Source organism: Schistocerca americana, chromosome 11 (genome assembly GCF_021461395.2).
Source record: "Schistocerca americana isolate TAMUIC-IGC-003095 chromosome 11, iqSchAmer2.1, whole genome shotgun sequence".
NCBI classification, from domain to species: Eukaryota; Metazoa; Arthropoda; class Insecta; order Orthoptera; family Acrididae; genus Schistocerca; species Schistocerca americana.
Genome location: NC_060129.1, coordinates 63,274,748 through 63,298,745, shown reverse-complemented (window position 1 = coordinate 63,298,745; position 23,998 = coordinate 63,274,748). Strand labels below are relative to the sequence as shown.

At 46.1% G+C, this 23,998-nt stretch overlaps 1 protein-coding gene across 1 annotated transcript in view; it reads right to left on the bottom strand.

The window, feature by feature from the left end:
* The window catches only part of LOC124553240 (RNA-binding protein 25-like), a 98,615-nt gene extending 91,932 nt beyond the window's left edge, over nt 1-6,683 (bottom strand). The window contains exon 1 of the mRNA XM_047127129.1: nt 6,550-6,683. Within this exon, the coding sequence (XP_046983085.1) occupies nt 6,550-6,683 (134 nt within the window). The remainder of the gene's footprint in view (nt 1-6,549) is intronic.
* Between the last annotated feature and the right edge of the window lie 17,315 nt (nt 6,684-23,998).

Genomic DNA, 23,998 nt, shown 5'->3' with positions numbered 1-23,998 from the left:
GTGAAACAAAGTAGTGTTTTGCTAAAGGCGGACCCCATCCAAAAATATTTGTAAGATGTTTCTTACTATTCACATTTGTATCTCTGAATCAGCAAGCAGTTACATCACGCACGGTGGTGAGAATACATGATCGTCTTACCAGATGCTAAAAGGCATACAGAGACGTAAAAATGTATTTTGGAAAAGTGCAATATATTACCATTTATGGCTGCATGTGTTTCGCGATTGTACACAACTGTGACATTAAATCGTCCACTTACGCGACCGTCACATCTACATCCCCGTACTACACTGCAAACCACTGCGAACTGCATGGCAGAGTGTACTTGGCACGGTAAAAAGTTTCGAATTTTTTCCCATTCCGTTCGTGAAAGGAGTGCGTTAAGGGCGAGTGCTGAGGCGTCTCCGTGCTGTGGCCAGCCTGACTCGCCTCCTTATGTCAGTGACGCGTAGTGGCTGGAGAGCGCCCCTGGACTCCTCGCTCAGCAGCCGCCTGCGAAATATCATAAACGTCTCTCGTGGGGTAACTTGTGGGTCTCTTCAAGTGTCTGCTGACTGAGCTGTTTCAACACTTGCGTGACACTCTCCCGCGCGTCAGCCACACCTGTGACAGTTTGTGCAGCCCTTCTCTGTATACATTCAGTAGCTGCTATCAGTGCTGTCTGGTATGGGTCCCACACACTTGAGCATGGTGCTATGACAGGACAAACATGTGCTTCGTAACCTATATCGAGTGCAGACGGGCTCCACTGTCCGAGTATCCTGCCAGAAGTCCGAAGTCTTCGTTACTACAAGTCACCCCAGCTCACTAGTTTTCAGATGGTCAGGATCAGACAACAGAGCACCTAAGGTGGCATTTAACAAGAAATAGTGCCCCCAAAACAGCTCTAGGTTAAATATTTGTTACAAATGGGAACGGAATTACAGAGAGTCACACTCACGGTATGTTCGCTGCGTCAATTTTGAATGAAAACACGAGATCAAGAAGAAAACCTCCATCGGCTTCAGCCTCAACATCTCACCGCAATCCTACTGTCGTTGTCTGCGACTATCTTTCCACACAGTGAGACATAGATATTTCGAATTCCTGTGTAGTCTCTCAACACTGAGACATTACCCAACCCAACAGTTAAAATTGTTGCTGATCTTCATACGTTGACAGCCTCTCTGTTGATGGAAATGTAAGGCATGAGTGCCGACCGTTGTATCAAATTTTAGTAATGTAAATAATGTGCCTAAAACTAAAATGAAGATATGAAGGGCTTTCATAAGTTCTCAGATGGTATCAAGCAGACCAAACATTGGCATACTATAAAGCCAGATTTTGTTGTATTGAAGCGACAGATAATCCTACACTTTTGCTTTCTGTTAGTTAGGTAGTTAGTTGGTTGGGTGTTCCATTGATCGATCGCACAGTACAGTAGCCGCTATGATGTGGAAAGCGTCAAGTGCACAAGAAATGCACATATGAAACAAGACTTTTAATATATGTATACATATATATACATATATATATATATATACACATATATATATATATATATATATATATATATATATATATATATAAAAGTGTTAAAGATTAACGTTTCTATTATTTACTCCATTCCCTTAAATGGCACAAAATGCATATACTATATTTATAGATTTGTTTATTCCTATTCAAGAATTCATCTACAGTATAGAAGGAGATGTCAAGGAGATATGATTTCAGATTATGTTTGAAGCTATTACCACTGTCTGTCAGACATTTGATTTCATCTTTTAACTTAGCAAAAATTTTCATTGAAGCATATTTTCCCCCTTGTGCCAAAGATAGTAAAGGATAGTATAAATATTTCTTTTATCTGGTGTTATAATCATGGATGTCACTGTTGTTTTTAAACTGGTCCATGTTGTTGAGTACAAATTTCAGTAATGAGTAAATGCACTGTGAGGCTGTTGTAAGAATTCTCAATCTTTTAGAAAGATGCCTACCGTTTTAGTCTTTTGCAAGTATCACATGGTGTGTTGTGCTTCGGATCGAGTGACTGTTTACGATTTAGATTGTGCTAAATAAGTTACAGCGCTTATCAGAATACCACGGAGGTTGTGGGTGCCAAATTGCAGAGGCAATTACGGAAATGGGCCTAATGTTTCTGTCTTTTATTTTCCGTTTGATGAATCTCTAACACTGAAATTGATCTCGGTTGTTCACAGATAAGATTGGATGCACAGTCAACATTCAGTTGTAACTATCGTTGTTTTTGTTAACTATTACAATACCGTTACATAAATCGTAATGCATAATAGATTTTATCTCGAAATCTATTACGAATGAAACCAATACACAATCCCACTCAACTGTCATTTTAATAACATCTCTACCAACCAACTGTACTCTTCTTTGAAGGTCTGTGAGCTGCATTTCAGCGAATAAAGTATATTAAGTAGTACAAGTATGTACCACCCAAGAAATGGCAAACTGTTAACAACACCACTGGATCGTCGACACTTAAGAAAAATTAGATAAAGAACGAAATGTTAGGCAGAGGCCTGCATTTGTAAATTACAATGTCATAAGGAGGAAGCTGGTTGTTTAGTTACATCTCATTCTATATTATGCTTTTCTTTTTCAGATGCTACACCTTCAAAGTTACTGGGATGGCCTTCATATTTTTCCAATACGCCAACATCAGCCCAAGGGGACCCCATAAGTCGCAGGCAGTCATGCTCTTAAGGAAATTTATTTGGTGTCTAGTAAAGATGAGGTTCCTGTTGATAGTCTTCTGTCGTTCAGTGAGGATAATTTGCAAAATTTAGTCGAGAAGTTGCCAGAAATGGAAACTGAAATATATTTCTTAAAGGGACAGGTTTCACTCCTGAAATGTAAAAGTTCATTTCAGCTTAGATATTACGCGACTCTGCGTATGTGGCCATTAGTAAATACTATTAGCCCACGTAGATGTAAGTTTCTCAGAAGCACTGGCATTATTTCCTTCCCAAATCCAATTGCACTGTGTAGGCTTTGTAGTAAGTTTTTAACTACTCCGGTCATTCAAAAACAATGTGATCAGCTTATGAATTATATCTCACAGAAAGCTGGAACATTCACCACACAGAATAAAACATTTCTTCTGTTAATTGATAAAATACATTTGAAATCCCAGCTTCATTACGAAAGTGTGAATATTGTAGGTGGTGCCTTCAACAGTCACAAATGTTTCTGTTTAACAAAAAAAATGGCTCTGAGCACTATGGGACTTAACATCTGTGGTCATCAGTCCCCAAGAACTTAGAACTACTTAAACCTAACTAACCTAAGGACATCACACACATCCATGCCTGAGGCAGGATTCGAACCTGCGACCTTAGCAGTCGCGCGGTTCCGGACTGTGCGCCTAGAACCGCTAGACCTCTGTTTAACCAGTGCTTATGTTTTTATGACAAAAATTTTAGATTCATCTTACATGGATGTGGTATACATTCTCCTACCTTAAACAATGGAGGCTGATGTACTTTTCTTATACATAAAAGAAGTATTCTTCAATTAGAAGCAGCTTGATTTGTGGTGGTTGATTTAGTGGCAGACAATAATTCAATTAATAGAAACCAATATCTAACTGTAGTACTCCGCCAGAAGTAAAGGTAGCATATTGTCACTCTGCACAAACTTCTCTATATCGCCCACTGTTCTATTTTGTGGATATAATTCATCTTTTAAACTGTATCTGTAACAACTGGTTAAGTGAAAAGGAGCAGATTCTGTTTTTTCCTGATTTCAGTGTGAGCACGGAGGGAGGTTTTGCATTAGTCACAACACTTAAAGTGCTTCACATGATTGAAAAAGACGATTTATTACAATGCAGAAACTCTCTAACTTTAAAATCTCTGTTTACAGGTTCAATTGAAAAACAAAAGGTTAAACTAGTGCTTTGTACCTTTAATGATATGACAGTAGTTGCACTGCAGAGACGGCTACGTGGGGTTTCCTATCGTGGGGTTTCCTACAAGGGTGCAGCAGGTAGCGAAGCTGACCCTAGCAACCGGTTCCCTAACGAGGAGTTTGCGAACTGAGCCTCCCCCACTGCTTGCCTACCCCAGTCGCTCACCCTCAGTGCAGGAGTTGTCACCGTTTCTCAGACTGTGTCGTCTTCGATAGCTTTCGTTCCGTCCGTTTTGCTATATGGCTTCTGTCCTATGCAGTGTAAACGATGGAAGTGATAACAACAACGAAAGGGTGGCCGTGTCTTATGAAGGATGGTCATCGCTACCGTATTTATAGGAAAAATGAAGAATATACAAACTGAATGTGCGTCAATTATGAACGGAGTAGGTGCAAAGGCCGTTTAAAAATTGCAAATGGTGAAATCGTTGCTCAACAGCAACATTCTTGTCCACCTGACAAAACAGATGTGGAGATATAGAAAAGACTACATAACTGCAGAAAAAGAGTTCGTGAAGTAAAGACACTGCCTGTAGCCCAAATTTTTAAGCAGGAATTTCAAGATTTGAAAGATAAAGCATTAGCATTCGTGGCATATATTCCGAATTGTGACAGCTCCAAGACTCAATTGTGTAAGGCCAGAAGAGGAGCTATTGGAACGACCGAGAACCCTGGCTGTAGTTCGGAAATTCATCTTAGCTGAGACCTTTTGAAATTAACGGAAGGTAATAGTTTTTTGAAGATTGATGATGATGGCTCTGTTCCAGGCAAGAGACTTGTAGTATTTTCTCGTGAAGAAGCAGAGAAAATTCTTTGTGAAAATGGAACTGTGCTTATGGATGGGACATTTGACAGCTGTTCGAAACAGTTCAAACAATTGTACACAATCCATGTCGACATCGGAAGTATAGTAGCTTTGCCGCCAGACAAAAGTCAGAAATCATAGGACAGACTTGAAATCTAAGATGCCTGGGTGGTCACCAAAAACTGTAGTGTTAGATTTTGAAATGGCTAAAATTAAAGCAATGAATTCAGTGTTCCCTGAAACACAACTTTCCGGTTGTAATTTTCTCTTTAACTAGTGTCTGCGGAAGAAGATACAGGAACTGGGATTAACGGAAGACTACAGGGATACGGAGGAAGTCAGACTGTTTCATCGCATGGGTGCTGCTGTGGCACACCTTCCACTTAACACTGTCGATGAAGCGTGGATTTTAACAATGGAACAAATGCTTACCGGAGGGATCACACCATTTGCAGACAATATTTATTTATTTATTTATTTAACCTGATCAGATTACGGCCATCAGGCCCTCTCTTACATCAGAACAGTGTTTCACACATGCAGCATTTCACACATCACAGTTACATCATGACAATAGCTTAAGTAATACTATATGACTGCTGGTTGGCTGTATGTTGGTTCTTTATATATATATATATATTTTATATTGACTCTGTGTGGCCATCTCCTCGCATTACCTCATAGAATTGTACTCGACTTGGCGTCCTGGCTGCTAATATACAAGGCCCATAAGAAATGGTATCTATATTTTAACCCTTATTTGATTAACTTGGTAAACAAATTAATTATTTTTGAAATGTACGCAACGGAAACTATTACGAGTTTCTCTAAGATAACACGTTCTGGGGTGGTTGAACTCAAAGCCGTCACTATAGCAGCTGGGAGCCTATCCAAATTCACATTGCAGATTATTTCTGTCCTTCATTAACTTTAGAAAATCGAACTGAATAAGATACATCCTACCCATTTCATGTGTCAGGTGACTGGGGGAATATTTCTTAACTGAAATGCTGACTCTCATTTAATAGATTTATTTTCTACTTTGATGAAAACTTTAGAAGCCGACACATTACAATTTTTCTTTAGTTACAAAACTTATGTCTGAATCAGCGTTACCTCTCATGGGTAGGACAATGACAAAACGAAAACACTACACGAATAATTTCATATATGACACATAATTTCATAATAACACAAAAATACATAAGAGGGCCACACCGTCTTTAGCGGGAAAATCGTCATTCATTCTTTAAGACTCACTTATCGTCATACATGAATTGCACCACTAGAAATGTAAGGTAGGCCACTGCTGACGGTAGATAACCTCTATCAGAGAAAAGATTCTGGGCAAAAATGATCTACTATTGGCACCGAAATGAAGTGCGAACTGAACTCACAAAGAAAGTACCAAAAACAATTAAATTTCGCGACAGAAATTTCTCTATCTACCATCCGATACGCAATCTGCACCCATTGAGCTAAAAGTGAAGCTTATAACTCGGGAAATAGCTGCATGAACTGATGGTTCCTGTTGCATGCTCACTACCACAAAGCAAAATTTCACAAACACATTTCAGAGAAAACTATTGCAAATAAATTAAAACCGTAACCTGTACCGATGAAGGCATGTATGTTGAATGCGTGCTATGAGCATACCCTGTCGTGAAGTTTTAGCCATATTACGTCATTTCTATCTCACCAAATCTGCGAGCTGCTGTGCTCCCGCGTCCGGTCCGCCTCATGGCTGGCCCCACAGTGCTCTCCACGCGCCGAAATCCGACCAGCGTTCCTATTCAGACGCGGTGGTCGGGAGACTCACCTCACCCCCGCACCAACTTTGTAACCTACCCCCGTGCCTGGTTCCATCTTTGCTTGCTGCTCTGGCCTACCTGCCGTTGTTCTTGTAATGTTGGCAATGACTGCTATTCCCTTAAACTGTTCCCTTTGGTCCATGCCCTCGCTACACTTGACTTCCACTCATACCCATGCACGCTCATACAGGGTGGAACAAGGAGTATACATATTAACGGCGTGTGACCTCTTTGTGAAATAATGAAAATAAATAAACAAATGCGCCAAATATTCCTTTCACCCAGCAAAGTATTGAAGCTGCTGACACTCAAAGAAAAACTTATATCTCGATATATAAAACATAATTACTTCCTACTGTAACCTGAGGCAAAACGAAAGTAACGCCTCAATAAGAATATTAGATTACTCTAGTGACAATATGAATAAAGAGTATTGACGAAGACCTAATAAAGTAAATGCTGGCAGTATTTTTACAACAGGTGATATACATACAAATTGTGATAAAAGCAATAACAATAACAGTAAAAAAAATCAAATAATAATGATAAACATGAGAAAAATTTGGCAATAGTAATGAAGATTTGAGCAGATGTACATTAATATCTTGGTGCAGATGTTTACTAGTATAGCGGGTTTTGGGAAGGGAGATTTAAGGAGGGGGAAAGAGGGTAGTAATGAGGTGAAGTGCTTTCATGTACAGAGGAAGGCATTACTGTTGCTTAAGAAGATACGTCATTAACTGTTTTTTGAAGCTGGACATGTTTTTAAGTTCTCTAACATAACGAGGGAGGTTATTCCAGAGTCGGGTTCCCGCTACTGTAAAGGACTTGGAGAAGGTGACTGAGCGATGCAGTGGAACAGAGAGGATTTCATTGTGACGGGAACGTGTGTTTCTGTCATGTTGTTCCGTCATGAGTGTTAGGGACGAGGAGAGATATGAGGGACAGTGTACATTTATAAGGCAGTAGATGAGACAGAGTGTATGGAAATCCCTGCGTTTGTCTGCACGCAGCCAGGACAATTTTGCATATGCTGGTGAAATGTGATCAAAAAGTCGAACGTCACAGATACATCGGACGCAGGCATTCGTGACCAGTTCCAGACGTCGCGAATTTTCCTGAGAGAGGCCTTGTAGGATAATATCGCTGTAGTCAATAATTGGGAGTATAAACGTTAGAACTAATTTCTTTTTTAGATCGAAAGGGAAGAGTTTTTTATATTTTTGTAGGACATGAAGGGATGCTGATGCTTTTTTGCACACTGCAGTTACGTGCTCTGTCCAATTTAGATTTTCGTCTATTATTACTCCCAAACTCTTTGCTGAGGGAGAGAAGTTAATATTTGTTCCATTTAGGATAAGAGATGGTACGGATTCCCGATGTTTTTGGCTAATGGGCTTAGAGAGACCAACAAGTACCGCTTGGGTTTTAGATGGGTTTAGTTCGAGTCCTATGTCCTGTGCCCATTTTGATAGTGCATCGAGGTCAGTATTGAAATTTTCAATAGCTTTCTTAAGATTGCTTGGTTTCGCACTTAGATACAACTGAAGGTCATTAGCATACATATGATATTGGCAATAGGTCAGAACCGAGGACACATCATTGACATACAGAGAGAAGAGTATAGGACCTAATACTGAGCATTGGGGAACGCCTGACTCTACCTGCCGCCATTGTGATTTTATATTCCCAGACAGGACGCGTTGCTGACGAGACGTCATGTATGAGCGAAACCATTGCACTGCACTTGGTGAGAAATGTAGACCGCTAAGTTTGTCTAGTAAGATGTAGAAGGCGACAGTATCAAATGCTTTTCTGAAATCTAAGAAGCAAATGATAGTCGCTTGTTGTCTGTCCATGGCAAGTTTCAGGTCATCTGTCACCTTTATCAGTGTGGATGTTGTGCTTCGATGTTTACATAAACCTGATTTGTATTCGTCTAGTAGGTTGTTAGTAGTTAGGTAGTTGGTGAGCTGGTCATGGACTATATATTCTAAGGCCTTTGATAGTGCAGGAAGAGTGCAGATGGGGCGGTAGTCAGAGGGTGCTGTGGCGATGTCCTTTTTAGGCAGTGACTTAAACTGTCCCAGTTTGCAGGCCTCAGGGAAAACTCTTGTGATTAATGAATCGTTTAAAATGTCTGTTATAGAGGGCAGTAGTTGATCAATAATAAGTTTTACCATCTGGATAGTGATGCCATCATGTCCAGTAGATCCTGATCTAATCCACATTATCGCTTTCTTGACAGTATTGCAAGTGACGTGCTGTAGATAGAATTTTTCTTTGCTACAGTCGTTCATCCCCATGAAGTAATCAATGATCCTCTGTCTTTTTTTTTCAGTTCAGTTGCGGTTGTAGGTAATATGAAGAATCGGTTTAGTTCTTCAGCTGGAACCATGGTATTTTCTGCAACGTTTATTTTGCCTAAACCGAGACTACAGAGATTTTTCCACAGGATAGCTGGTCTACATCTATTGTCAGCTAATGTACGGGCATGCCTGAGCTTAGCGTTTCTCACCGCTTGACTGACTATGTTTCATTCCGGCTTGTGTACAGTATGATTTTCAGGTGTAGGGTGCATCTTGTATGCTCGATGTGCAGCGTCTATGAGATTTGAGCTGTTTTAGTTCATCAGTCAGCCAAGGTACAGGTTTCCTTTCTACTTTTCTGGTCTTTATTGGAGCATATTTCTCATATAGTTGAGTAATTTTGTTAGTGAAATCCTGGAGTTTGTCTTTTATGTCCATGAGGGGAGTAGAGGTCATCCCCCAAACCATTTCTTGTGTCTCAGTTTCGAGCTTAGGCAAATTTATGTGTTTGAAGTCTCGGTGTGTAGACAGTTGTGGTTTCTTTCTAGGACATTCTAGTGAAGACGTCATGAAAATGATGTCATGGGCAGACATGCCAGGCGCAGATATTTGAGAGGTGCAGATTATTCTGTTTTGAGATTTGGTTGCGAATATATCTATGAAAGTATGACTGGTAGTCGTGTGATGAGTAGGTGCCAGCTGAAGTAGCGTCATATTTGAAGAAGAAAGCATTCTCTTAAATTTCCCAGTGGAAGGACTATTACGCATAAAATTAATGTTAGTGTCACTTGCTATAATTACATGTTGGTATGAGGATTCGAGAGGGCAGTTTCGAAGCAGGTGAAGCCGCCTGCTTTAGGAGGTTTGTAAAGGACACATATTAAGCACTTTCTGTTAATTGATTTGATCTCTACGAACATATATTCCTCTTGTTTATCTACATTATTGTCGAATGTACCTAGTACAGTAGGTAACAAATCAGAGCATATGTACGCCCCTGCTCCGCCCCCTCGTCTGTTGCATCTGTCATGCCTGAGAAAGATATAGCCATCTAGGTTTACGGAAGTTGTAGGAATACTTGGTTTGAGCCAAATCTCTGACAAAAGTATTACGTGTATGTCAGTAGTTTGAAATATATAATTGAACTCGTCGAAGTGAGCTGGCAGAGACGAAATTTGCATGTGCAATATGCAGCTTGGTGCGTTCGGGTGTTGATTGCCCGAGGAGGCTGCCGACCGATGTTTGCAGGTGGTGGTTAGTGGTGACAAGAGGGTCTGGCATGAGGGATGCGGAAGGCGTGTAAAGGAGGGGGGGGGGGTGAGGGAGTGTCCCCCCAGTTCTGTGCAGTGAAAACGGCCGGGAGGCGGAGGGGGTGCGTCCCCGGGGAGGCAACGGGATCTGCGACCAAGGTCAACGAGGTCTGCAACGGTTCTGGCAGTAGCCATAGGCCGGCAGGAAAAGGAATTTCGCTAAACACAACGGGAGTAACCTGCACGTAATGGTAGAGTGTGATATTAATTGCACTTATGAGGATAACAACTAAAGTATGATGGTGGGTTGCTAATTAGAGATGGAAGCGAGACTACCTTATGTAATAATTAACAAAATTACATGAGAAGAACAATTAGAGATGAAAATAGTTATGTGGAGGAACGAAAAGTTGATAATACAAATAATAACAAAATTACACGAGAAAACCATTAGGGATAAAGTATAGTTACGTGGAGAATCGAAAAATTTGATAATACATTAGTTAAGTTATGGTTGACAGTGTAAACAATATAAACATACAGGTTAGTGGCAGCAAGATTAGACATGATTTAGCTTCTAAAGCACAGGCTTTCGAGTTCATTAACACTGGAAATTGTTTTCTTTCCGTTTTCGGTCTTAACCATTATCCTGCTGTCATTTGTCCATAAGTTCTGTAGCCCAAATTTCGAAATCGCGCTCTTCAAAATGTTTAGTCTTTCAGAGGTCAGATCCTCGCAGACTGTCAGACCCGACTTCACAAGATTCTTCTTCATACTCACAAGGTAATAAGTGCTATCGACAGGGAATGCTGAGTTGATTCCATATTTTTAGATTTCCAGAAGGCTTTCGACACAGTTCCTCACAAGCGTCTTCTAATCAAACTGCGTGCTTACGGACTATCACCTCAGTTGTGCGACTGGATTCGTGATTTCCTGCCAGAAAGGTTATCGAGTATCCGGCGTTCCCCAAGGAAGTGTTATAGGCCCTCTATTGTTCCTCACTTGTGTTTCACTACGGAACAGGAAGCAGCCTCAGCCATTTTCCTACTGCTCATTAACAACGCGACAATCCGAGCACAACACTGCAGAGGCTGTAACTGTACACGATTTTTGAAATGAAAAGTACGTAGCTAAAGCGTGATTAAGAAAAACCTTGATGGCTGTTAATACATTTGAATATCTTGAAGTTTCATTTAACGTAACTTAGCAATAATACACATCCTATGTATCTAATAGATAAGTAGGACCTATTTCCAAGAGCGTAACAACACCAGTGTACGTGTGCTACAGTTTTTCATCAATCATCGCGTTTGTGTTTGTTTAAATCAGGTTTGTTCTTATGATGAACGGAGTACAGTAAACGTGAGCTCTAAAATTCGTAACTGAAATGGCTATGAGCACTTGTTCAGTAGGAGAGATCATTTCACAGTAGCGAAGATGAAAAAGTGTGAGGATATTGAAGAATGGGATACAACCCGTCAGCTTTGATCAATGACGTCACATGTTACCACACATCTCGCATTGCAAAGATTTAAAAGTATAGACGAATGTTGAGAAACAAACGATTGAAGTACAGAGGCAACAGATCGGGGACTTGTGTCATGTACATTCATATTTCAAACGTAATGTGACGCATATAGCTACACTCCTGGAAATGGAAAAAAGAACACATTGACACAGGTGTGTCAGACCCACAATACTTGCTCCGGACACTGCGAGAGGGCTGTACAAGCAATGATCACACGCACGGCACAGCGGACACACCAGGAACCGCGGTGTTGGCCGTCGAATGGCGCTAGCTGCGCAGCATTTGTGCACCGCCGCCGTCAGTGTCAGCCAGTTTGCCGTGGCATACGGAGCTCCATCGCAGTCTTTAACACTGGTAGCATGCCGCGACAGCGTGGACGTGAACCGTATGTGCAGCTGACGGACTTTGAGCGAGGGCGTATAGTGGGCATGCGGGAGGCCGGGTGGACGTACCGCCGAATTGCTCAACACGTGGGGCGTGAGGTCTCCACAGTACATCGATGTTGTCGCCAGTGGTCGGCGGAAGGTGCACGTGCCCGTCGACCTGGGACCGGACCGCAGCGACGCACGGATGCACGCCAAGACCGTAGGATCCTACGCATCGCACCGCCACTTCCCAGCAAATTAGGGACACTGTTGCTCCTGGGGTATCGGCGAGGACCATTCGCAACAGTCTCCATGAAGCTGGGCTACGGTGCCGCACACCGTTAGGCCGTCTTCCGCTCACGCCCCAACATCGTGCAGCCCGCATCCAGTGGTGTCGCGACAGGCGTGAATGGAGGGACGAATGGAGACGTGTCGTCTTCAGCGATGAGAGTCGCTTCTGCCTTGGTGCCAATGATGGTCGTATGCGTGTTTGGCGCCGTGCAGGTGAGCGCCACAATCAGGACTGCATACGACCGAGGCACACAGGGCCAACACCCGGCATCATGGTGTGGGGAGCGATCTCCTACACTGGCCGTTCACCACTGGTGATCGTCGAGGGGACACTGAATAGTGCACGGTACATCCAAACCGTCATCGAACCCATCGTTCTACCATTCCTAGACCGGCAAGGGAACTTGCTGTTCCAACAGGACAATGCACGTCCGCATGTATCCCGTGCCACCCAACGTGCTCCAGAAGGTGTAAGTCAACTACCCTGGCCAGCAAGATCTCCGGATCTGTCCCCCATTGAGCATGTTTGGGACTGGATGAAGCGTCGTCTCACGCGGTCTGCACGTCCAGCACGAACGCTGGTCCAACTGAGGCGCCAGGTGGAAATGGCATGGCAAGCCGTTTCACAGGACTACATCCAGCATCTCTACGATCGTCTCCATGGGAGAATAGCAGCCTGCATTGCTGCGAAAGGTGGATATACACTGTACTAGTGCCGACATTGTGCATGCTCTGTTGCCTGTGTCTATGTGCCTGTGGCTCTGTCAGTGTGATCATGTGATGTATCTGACCCCAGGAATGTGTCAATAAAGTTTACCCCTCCTGGGACAATGAATTCACGGTGTTCTTATTTCAATTTCCGGGAGTGTATTTCTTACAGTAGAAAACCCTAGTATAAAGCGATATACGTTACATTGGCACGGGCCCTATGTTGATATATACACGAATTTTACGTTTATCAGTTTTTTCACCTTCGCTGGTACTAGTGTCAACTGAAAAATAGGATACTAGTACTAGCGAACGCGAGAAAAGGGAGAAACATAAAATTTGTGTCCTGTACTTCAGGTGACTTACATAGTCCAGTTGAAGAATACGATACTAGTACTAGTGAAGACGATGAAGTACTAGCATCCTATTCATATACATATACATTTACAAAAATACTTGTGTATTAGGAAGTCGAGTGAAGTGTTAGAAAGGGCAAATCACTAGACACCATAAAATTTTTTTTAAGTGGCTTGGAAAGTGCCCACGGTAATAACAAGAGAAATATATGCTACTCGTGCATGACATATGCGTTTACATTCTCTTTCTTTCAGCGCAGTACACTGCAAATACACGTATTCGGAAGAATTTCTTAATGAATTAGTTATAGCTTACATCATTGAACCAGTGTGGTTGGGCTGTTTTCACATGTATTTGATGATACTTCACGTCTCTTGATAACTTCCTAATACATGGCACGCAAAAATGTAACAGCTGTTTCCTGAATTAAGTAGAAAATAACTAAAAACAAAACACTATCCTTAAGACGTATGTGATTGCTTTCTCACCCCTCGGGGCGCTAGTATCGCTCTAGCTGTCGAACGGTAAGGCAGTGCGGCCATAACATCTAGAGCTGTTCCTAAAATATCGATATCCTTTCCAAAATATATAGATTTTCTACGACGTGAAATTCAACTCTGACATATCGACATATTTATATCGAAACGCCTGTATCGAGTGCCGATATTTTTATTTTATATTCTTTTTTCCTATTGAATTTCTATTATTTACTTTTATTATTTATTTTATGTTATTATATTTTATTTATTATTATTTGTATGTCTATTATATCCTTTTTTCGCAATTTTCGGTAAATATTTGAAGCTTTTTTTTTTTAAATAATAGTAGAACATAATTTTACTTTCTCTGTGTGAATGAGTCATTTATGTCTCAGTGAATCAAATTTTTGTCGAAGTAATTAAACTTACATACGATCACCAGAATAATTGCGACATCTTATCTGCTGAATTTTATTTTAGATACCACTGTCACAGTAACTCTGTTAGTGTAATTTACAGGCTATGGTGTCTGTTTCTGTCGCAAGTAGTTAAAGTTTGCATACAGCCTCCAGCAGAATAGAAGGAAGTCACAGTGTATTGTAACTAGCTTAACATGCATTTTGCACCTTAGCAGACGGCAACGACACAGTTTCCTTGTAAAAGATAAAGAGCGGCACCATTTCTTCGTAAATGACACACCGTTACACTTTCGGGAAAGAAGTAAAAGCTCTTGCGCTAACGCTGGTTTGCAGCATCGACCTAGAGGCAATGAACTCACAATTGCGCCGTGAGGCTTGTGCATCAGAGGGTGTCGGCTGAGACCTCTGCTGTCTTCTGCGAGCCTGTCTGTTCGGAGTCTGGCTCGCAGTTTCCAAGGGAAATAACTACTAGCCAATAACTAAAGCCATCATTCATTAACATTGCGAGGCACAGACTCTACCTGCCAAAAGTTCACGTAGTGAGTAGAAACTCTGTGAAGCCAATAACTAAAGCCATCGTTCAAAAGCATTGCGAGGCACAGACTCTAAAACGGTCTGTACCTGCCAAAAATTGTACTGAATGCTCCTTTTGAGAAAAGATGGCAGTGTCGCTCGTCGCTGGTTTCGTTTGTGTTATTATAAATTCGATGTAGGATCTTGAAATTATTTTCGCCACAGGATGCAAAGCTTGCTGGCAAAACTTAAACATATATAATATTTAATGTGAAGTGTCAGATTTATAAAAGAATGATTTTTAACTTTCCTGTTTTGTTATCTTTGAGGATGATTATATTCGCAATTACAGTGGTGTTTAATAGTGGTGGGCAGGAAATCGCGTATCTGTTAGAAATCACAGATCACAACTTTACAGAATCTAACTGCGATTTCAGTCACAGTTAGCAGTCGCAAGTAGTATTTCACATTCAAAGACGTGAGCCATCTATTGGTCGAATTTAGCACTGCTTTCTGCGATTTCAGTGACAGTCGCAACTAAGAGTCGCAAGTAGCAACAAAAAAGCGCGGTTAACAGTGGCATCTGTTGGCCAAAGTTCGTACTACGTCCATCTCTGCGGTACGCTATGCAGTCTAACTGCGATTTCCATGACAAGTCGCAACTAAGAGTCGCAAATAGCAACTAGAAAGCGCGTTTAACAGTGCTATCTGTGGGTCAAAGTTCGTACTACGCCCATCTCTGCGGTACGCTGTGGAGTCTAACTGCGATTTCCGTGACAAGTCGCAACTAAGAGTCGCAAGTAGCAACTAAAAAGCGCAGTTAGCACTGCCATCTGTTGAGAAAAGTTCATACTATGCTATTCGCTACCGAGTCAAACTGCGATTTCTGTGACAAATCGCAACTAAGAGTCGCAAGTAGCAACTAAAAAGCGCAGTTAACATGCTTTTCCTAGTGTCATCTGTTGACCGACGTATGTACTTCGTTATGAGAGCCTTGTGCCTCACGAGATCGATGTGCTGTGTGTGCATATGAAGGGCTTATTTCAATAGTGGTACAAGTCCATTTTTGTTAATTTTGAGATATAGAGTCGTAAAGTTAAATGAGTGCTGACCCCTCAGCCATCCTCCACACCTACAAATCCTTCATCCATCCCATCCTCTGTTATGCCAGTCCTGCCTGGATATCTGCCCCCCCCCCCAAATTCTATCAGTCCCTCCAGATCCTTGAGCGTCATGCACTCCGCCTCGCCTTCCGTATCCGCCTCCCGTCCCCCACGCAGATCCTCTATGATCTCATTCCTTTCCCCCATCTGCTCCTATTCCTCGAACATATCCGCATCCTCTACACCTCCCGCCGTCTTGAACCCCCTCACCCCCTGGTTGCTCCTCTCCTCTCCCATCCCCGCCCCCTGCCACGTCTTCACCGTTGTGTCCCCCCTACCCTCCATCTCTACACCCTCCATCTCCTTTCCCAAGGTGGCTTCCGTCAACTCCCCCTCCCCTTGAACCCCCTCACCCCCTGGTTGCTCCTCTCCTCTCCCATCCCCGCCCCCTGCCACGTCTTCACCGTTGTGTCCCCCCTACCCTCCATCTCTACACCCTCCATCTCCTTTCCCAAGGTGGCTTCCGTCAACTCCCCCTCCCGGATGATGCCCTCTCTCCCTCCATTTATCCTTCCTATCAACTCTGATCCTCAATCCCCCTCCTTTCCTCTGTCCTTTCCCTGGGCTCCCTCTTCCCCCCCCCCCCCTTCCGTCCTGTTTTCTCCCCACCAAACCTCTCCCTACCTCCCTTCTCCCCCCCAGTCCTTTTGTATTCCCCTCCTCTGCTTACCCCACTCCCTGTCGCGTCTGCCCCCCACCCCTCTTATGAGTCCTCATCCTCCAGCAGCTCCTTTCCTGGTTCCCCCCTTCGCTTTTACTCTCCTTTCCCCCCTTTTTTGTTTTCCCATCTTCTGTCCAGTTTCCCCCCACCTGCTCTCAACTGTGGTGTCACATTTGCCAACTTTTTAGTGCAGTGTTCCAGTGACTATTCAGTGTTGTTTGTCTTTCTCGTGTTGCGAACAGAAACCATGCTGTCGCTAGGTGTGAATTTTATGTCCTTTGCGAACAGAATCCAGACTGTCGCCGTGTTTTTTTCAATTGTCTATTGTTTTCCCTGTCTGCTTCATATATATTTTTATTAGCGTCATCATCCCTGTGTTGTTGTTTTAAGTTCCACGATTTCTTTTCGCCTTGTTACTCTCTAAGTCTCCGATTTTATCGCCTGTTCTCTTGATCTTTGTCACAAAATCTGTCGGCTGAAGAGCGGCATACTAAGCTGCTGCCAGCCCGCCCCCTTCGGGGGGAATTGAAATTCAATAAAGAAAAAAAAAATGAGTGCTGAAAAATCTGCAGTTGAGATACCAGAAATATTCAAGTATATGGCTTCTTGCTAGAGATGAACCTTTATTTATGTTTGTTTGGATCACTAATTTCAGAAGCATTATAGACAGAAAAGTGTAGGTAATGGACTTGTACCACTATTGAAATAAGCCCTTCATATTATATGACGACATGCACATTCAGCATCAGTTATGGTTGGTCAAATACTGCTGTGACTCTGAATGTATTATATTAATAAGAAGCAACATTGCCTTTTTCTCCTGAAAATATCAAGTAACGTAACAAATGTGTTTGATTCTGCTTCCAATATGACCGGTTTGGTTAATACTCCACATGCCTACAGGACTTTGCAATGTTAACACAGCAGAACTCAGACATCTGTATAAGTGTAGAGAAATGAAAACAGTCATATGAATGCCTCACTTTTGTTCCGACACAGTTCAAGACTCGGGAGAAAAGTTCTACACCTGGTGTTCTACATGGCAACTTCACACACAAGAACTTTTTGCCGACACTTTTCCTGTGTCACTTTCAAGTAATGCAGTTAAGCTATTCCTGATTTAACTGGAAGATCTGTACTTCCCACTTTCATATCAACAGCATCAAAATGGATATTGTAGACTTCGGGATATGTTACTGTTCAGTGTCACACCAAGATTGTGGAGAAAGGGGGGGGGGGGGGGGCGGCACGTCGGTATCCAACAAGTGTTTACCAATAAATAAGTGGCGGAAAATTACGGGTATAGGACGGCTTAACATGTGGAAAATGAGATTTTTATTATTCACTCAATGTATTTAACATTTATTATTCCTTTAAAATCGCACAACAACTTCACTAAAACACTTTAATCAGTCACACACTTATTTCATAATTATTTCACTTTTAAACTGCAAATCCTCTAAGAGCTGTCTTGAATCTTCACGAGTCTCTCTCAACAGCCTTGATGTGGATAGATATGTACAGCAACCAGTAATCAGTCAGAACTGCGTCTGCAAAAACACAAGGATTATTAAACAATTTTTGCTGTCACTAATTACTAGCAATATAATTGACAGAGTAGATTGCTAATATTTGCTATATCACATTTGCTAATATTTGCTATATCACATTCGCAAGAACGATCTCACTGAAGTAATTAAGTCCATCAAAACGCTTAGAAACTAACCAGTCGTCTGACGAGAACGGTCTAAAGACTGGCAATTTCTTCAGATCTGTTGACAATGATATTTTGAATTATCACTTTACTGAGTGACTGAAATGTAGTTCAGGTACCTATGAACATAACTTTTTTTTTTTCTTTATTGTTATTTGAACACCCCATACAAGGTCGGCTGGCAGCGGAAAAGTGTAGTCCGCTCTTCAGCCGTAAGCATGACAATAAAAAAGAATGTGAGACATATAAGGAACAGAGTGGCGGTTAAAAAAACAGTAGATACAATAATTAAAAAAAAAAAAAACATGAAGCCGTTCACAATTGACGAAACAAACAAGAAAACTGTCGGCACTGTGCACAAACACTGACGAGTTAGACGACACATGTGAACGAAGGAGCGTGGACGGCGAAAAACACAGATGCACAAACACGGCGGCACAGACACTAAACTGAGGGTGATGATCTCCGGCGCGCGAATGTTCACTTTGCGTGTGCGAGTCCGGGGACCTGCCAAGGGAGGAGGAGGAGGAGGAGGAGGAGGAGGAGGAGGAGGAGGAGGAGGAGGAGGGGGAGTGGGAGAGCGAGAGGGGAGAGCAGAGACGCCACGGGCAGGGGAGAGAGGGAGGAGAGAGGAAGGGGGAGGGGAAGCCCGGGGGAAGAGGGGTGGAGGGAGGGGACGGGGAAAGGATAGAGAAGGGAAGGGAAGAGAAGGGAGGGAGGGTGCCTAAGGGAAAGGACATCGGAAGTGGGGGGGGCAGGGTCAAAGTTGATAAGAGGGGTAGATGGAGGGGACGAGGACATCATCAGGGAGGGGGAGCTGGCGGAAGCCACCTTGGGAGAGGGTAAGGAGGGTGGAGAGATGGAGACCGGGTGGGACGTGGGAATACAGGCGCGGCAGCGGGCGGGGGTGGGAGAGGATCGGGGACACGAGCGGGTGAGGAGGATCAAGTTTACGGGAGGTGTACAGGATCCATATCCTTTCAAGGAAAAGGAGGAGGTGAGGGAAGGGGATGAGATCATACAGGATCCGCATGGGGGAGGGGAGACGGATGCGATAGGCAAGGTGGAGAGCATGGCGTTCAAGGATTTGGAGGGATTTATAGAAGGTAGAAGGGGCGGAGATCCAGGCTGGATGGGCGTAACAAAGGATAGGGCGGATGAGGGATTTATAGGTGTGGAGGATTGTGGAGGGGTCCAGACCCCACGTGCGGCCGGAAAGGAGCTTGAGGAGACGGAGTCGGGAACGTGCCTTGGCTTGGATCGTCTGGAGATGGGGAGTCCAGGAGAGGCAACGGTCGAGGGTGACGCCAAGGTACTTAAGGGTGGGAGTGAGGGCGATAGGACGGCCATAGACGGTGAGATAGAAATCAAGAAGGCGGAAGGAAGGGGTGGTTTTGCCTACAATGATCGCCTGGGTTTTGGAGGGATTGACCTTGAGCAACCACTGGTTGCACCAAGCGGTGAACCGGTCAAGATGGGATTGGAGAAGGCGTTGGGAGCGTTGCAGGGTGGGGGCAAGGGCGAGGAACGCGGTGTCATCGGCAAACTGGAGGAGGTGGATGGGGGGCGACGGCGGCGGCATGTCCGCCGTGTACAAAAGGTACAGAAGGGGGGAGAGGACGGAGCCTTGGGGCACACCGGCGGAGGGGGAAAAGGTGTAGGAATCTGTGTTATGGATGGTGACATAGGAAGGACGGCGGGAGAGAAAGGAACCGATCAGACGGACGTAGTTAATGGGAAGGGCAAAGGTTTGGAGCTTGAAGAGGAGACCAGAATGCCAGACGCGGTCATAAGCTCGTTCGAGGTCAAGGGAGAGGAAGATTGCAGAGCGACGAGAATTAAGCTGTTCGGAAAGGAGATGAGTGAGGTGAAGGAGAAGATCGTCGGAAGAGAAGGATGGCCGAAAGCCACACTGGGTGACGGGAAGGAGGCGGTGCTGGCGGAGATGCTGGTGGATGCGGCGGGTGAGGATAGATTCCAGGACCTTGCTGAAGACCGAGGTAAGGCTGATGGGACGGTAGGAGGAGATGGCGGACGGCGGTTTGCCAGGTTTAAGGAACATGAGGATACGGGAGGTTTTCCACAGGTCGGGGTAGTAACCGGTGGACAGGACGACATTGTAGAGCCTGGCCAGGGTGGAGAGGAAAGAGACAGGAGCTTCACGAAGGTGACGGTAGGTGGCACGATCGTGACCAGGAGCGGTGTTGCGTTTTGTGCGGAGTGTATCAATGAGATCCTGTGTAGTGATAGGGGCATTGAGTTCCGTGTGTGTAATGTTGTCCAAGTACTGGAAACCAGGAGCGAGGGGAGGGACAGAGGTGTCAGTTCGATCGCGGATATCCGGGAAGAGGGAGTAATAGAACTGTGGATCATCGGGGATGGAGAAGACATCGGAGAGGTAGGAGGCAAAGTGATTGGCCTTACTAAGGGTGTCAGGCAAGGGGTGATCATCGTGGAGAAGAGGAAAGTAGGGGGAAGGTTTAGTTCCGGTAACGCGACGGAAGGCCGACCAGAACTTGGACGAGTTGATTGGTAGGGTTGCATTTAAACGGGTGCTTGTCTGTCGCCAGTCCCGGCGTTTCTTAGCCACGAGCAAATTACGAATGTGTCGCTGGAGTTGCCGGTGGCGTCGTAGTGTGTCCGGGTCACGCGTGCGGAGGAAGGCACGGTAGAGACGACGGGATTCATGGAGGAGGAGAACGGCCTGTGGGGGTAAGGTAGGACGGTGGGGGTGGATGGCGACAGTAGGAACGTGGGCCTCCACGGCCTCAGACAAGGTCTGCTGGAGAAAGGAGGTGGCATGGGTGACATCGTCAGGGTGGTGGTAGGTGAGAGGGTGGCTATCGACCTGGGTGGAAAGGGTATCCCGGTAGGCATTCCAGTCGGCTCGGGAATAGTCGTGGACATACTTAGGGGGAGGATCAGTACGAGGGTCGGGGCGAGGGCGACGACCGTCTGAAATGGTGAGGAGGACAGGGAGATGGTCGCTACCAATAGGTTCCAGGACATCCACGTTTATGCGGCCAAGGAGGTTGGGGGAGGAGAGGATAACATCAGGAGTGGAGTTGGATTCGGGACGGGTGTGCTGGGGGATAGGAATGAGGTCGCTTTGAAGGGAGGAGAGGAACCGATGCCACCGCCGTAACTGGGCGGCGGAACGACTATGGATGTTGAGGTCGGCGGCGATCACGTAGGAGGAGAAGGTACGGTCAATGTGGGAAAGGAAGTCGAAGGGAAGAGGGGCGTTAGGGCGGACATAGATGGTGGCGCAGGTAACGGTAAGGCCAGGGAAGAAGAGACTAAGGATCAGGTGTTCGGTGGGGTCGGGAAGGAGAGGTTGGAGCCGAACAGGGATCTGGCGGTGGTGCCCAAAGGCAACTCCGCCACGCGCAATCGGGAGGGGATTATCAGAGCGGTGGAGGAGGTAGGGCGAAGTGTGGACTGTGTGGTGGGGTTGCAGGAAGGTTTCATTGAGGAGGAAGGCATCCACGCGGTGGGTGGCAAGGGTGTGCAGGAAGAGGTGTTTGTTGGCGGGAAGGGAGCGTATGTTGTCGAAAAGGATACGTTGCTGTCGCGCCATGACAGGGATTTAAACGAGGGTGTCAAGACGGGAGAAGGTGAAATGGGCCTGGTTGTTGGAGTAGGTGGCGTACATTTTGAGGTGGAATACGGATCGGGCGGCGAGGGAGATCTGTTGGAGGGTGTGTGGGCGCTGAAAAGGATGTACATTCTGCAGGGCAATGGTGAGGAATCGGATGATGTCCTTGGCGGTAGGGGTTGGGCGAAGGGAGTTTCCGGGAGGGGTGGGGGCGTCCAGAGGGCGGACAGGAACGGTGAGTTCAGGAGTGGTAGGGGGGGGTCGGGCCTTACACTTCTGGGAGTAGGTGGGATGAGGGAGGTTACAGGTATTACAGGAGGGGAGGACTGGAGATTGGGGCACTGCCGTAAAAAGTGCGCTTGCCTACAGTGCGGGCAGGTGGGGGCCTCGCGGCACTCTGATGTTGGGTGCGCATTATATCGCAAGCACCTTTGGCAGCGGAGGGATTGAGGAGGGGAACGGGAGGGGTCAACTTTATAACGCTGGTTAAAAAGGAGGGCACCCTCCTTCAGGAGACGGTCTATGGAGGGGGCGTGCTCAGAGAAAACGCGCATAAGGCGGGTGGGGCCGGCAGCGTTATGAATCCGGCGAACCGCACGCACCTCCAGATGGGGATGGGCTTGAAGCTCCACCAACACCTCCCCCTCCGTGATCACTGGACTGAGCCGAGTGATCACGGCGGTGAGGGTCGGCGGGCGACGCGGAGGTTGGGGTTGGTGGGAGGGAGGTGGCGATGGAGCAGGGGTGAGAGAGGCATGAGGGCCAAAGCGGGTGATAGGGATGCGGGAAAGGAGGTCCGTGTGGAGGGTAGGGCTGGGGGAGGAGATAAGTACCGAATCACGGCGAGGAGTGAGGAGGGAGATGGGGGCACCAGGACAATTCTGGCAAAGGAAGAGGGTGAGGTTCCGGGCTTCAAGGAGGGAGGGATCTGGACGGGAGAGGAGGTAGCGGTAGGAGGAGGGGGTAGAGGAGGAGGAGGAGGAGGGGCAGGGACGGGCGGGGAGACATCCATGGCATCAGGGGTGGGGGAAGGGGGACGAGGCGGAGCCTTTTTGGGGGCAGACGAGACAGGAGTGCCACTGGGGCGCTTGGCGGCGGCGGAGGAGGTGTGGGGGACGGGAACAACTGGAATGTGGCGGGGAGTGGCAGGTCCCGGGGCAGGAGTCGGCGCCAGAGATGGGGACGGTGAAGGCGAAGGCGACGGCGACGATGACGATGACGGTGGCTGTGGCGGCGGTGGTGGCGAAGGTGACGGCAAGAGCGGGGCGTGGACAGTGGCCCGACGGGCCACCACCCGAGCCGGAGCTGCAGTGACAGGCTGGGGGAGTGGGGGGAAAGTCTCAGAACGAGACGAGCGAGAGGAAGAAGCGGGAGAGGGGGCGACAAAGATAGAGGGAGAAGAGAAAGTGAGGAGAGGTGGGATGAAAGGAGGGGGGGGGACTGGGCACACCAAGTTATAGTGGTGGAGGCGGCGGAAGGGGATGTATAGACGATGGCGGTGGTGGTAGTAGTGACGGTGGTGGTGGGGGCGGACATGACGACAGGAAGAAAAAACGCACAGCACGAAAAGGAAAGGACACAAACGGGGAACAGGCGAAGACGCAGACGGACGAAGACCAGGGTCGGACGACCAGGGCGGACGGCGGCGGCGGCGAGCACCGGCTGGCGGCGGCGGCGAACAGACGGACGGACAGCAGGCGGCGGCGAAACAGACGGACGGACAGCAGGCGGCAGCGGCAGGCGGCGGCGAGGGCGGCGAGCACCGGCAGGCGGCGAGCACCGGTAGGCGGCAGGCGGCAGGCGGCGAGCACCGGCAGGCGGCAGGCGGCGAGCAGGCGGCGGCGGCGGCGGCGGCGGCGAGCACCGGCAGGCGGCGAGGACCGGCAGGCGGCGACCAAACGGCGGCGGCGAGCACCGGCAGGCGGCGGCGGCTGCTCGCAGTAGTGACGTCGAGCAGACGGCAAGGCAATGGTGGGAATCTTCCACGTCGAAGGTGCACCCTGAGAGTAGCCCAGGCAGTGAAACCCTTCGACGAAGAAGTGAGGGAATCCAACCCTCGAATGGTGAACATAACAATATGTTAGAATTCATTTTCTAAACAC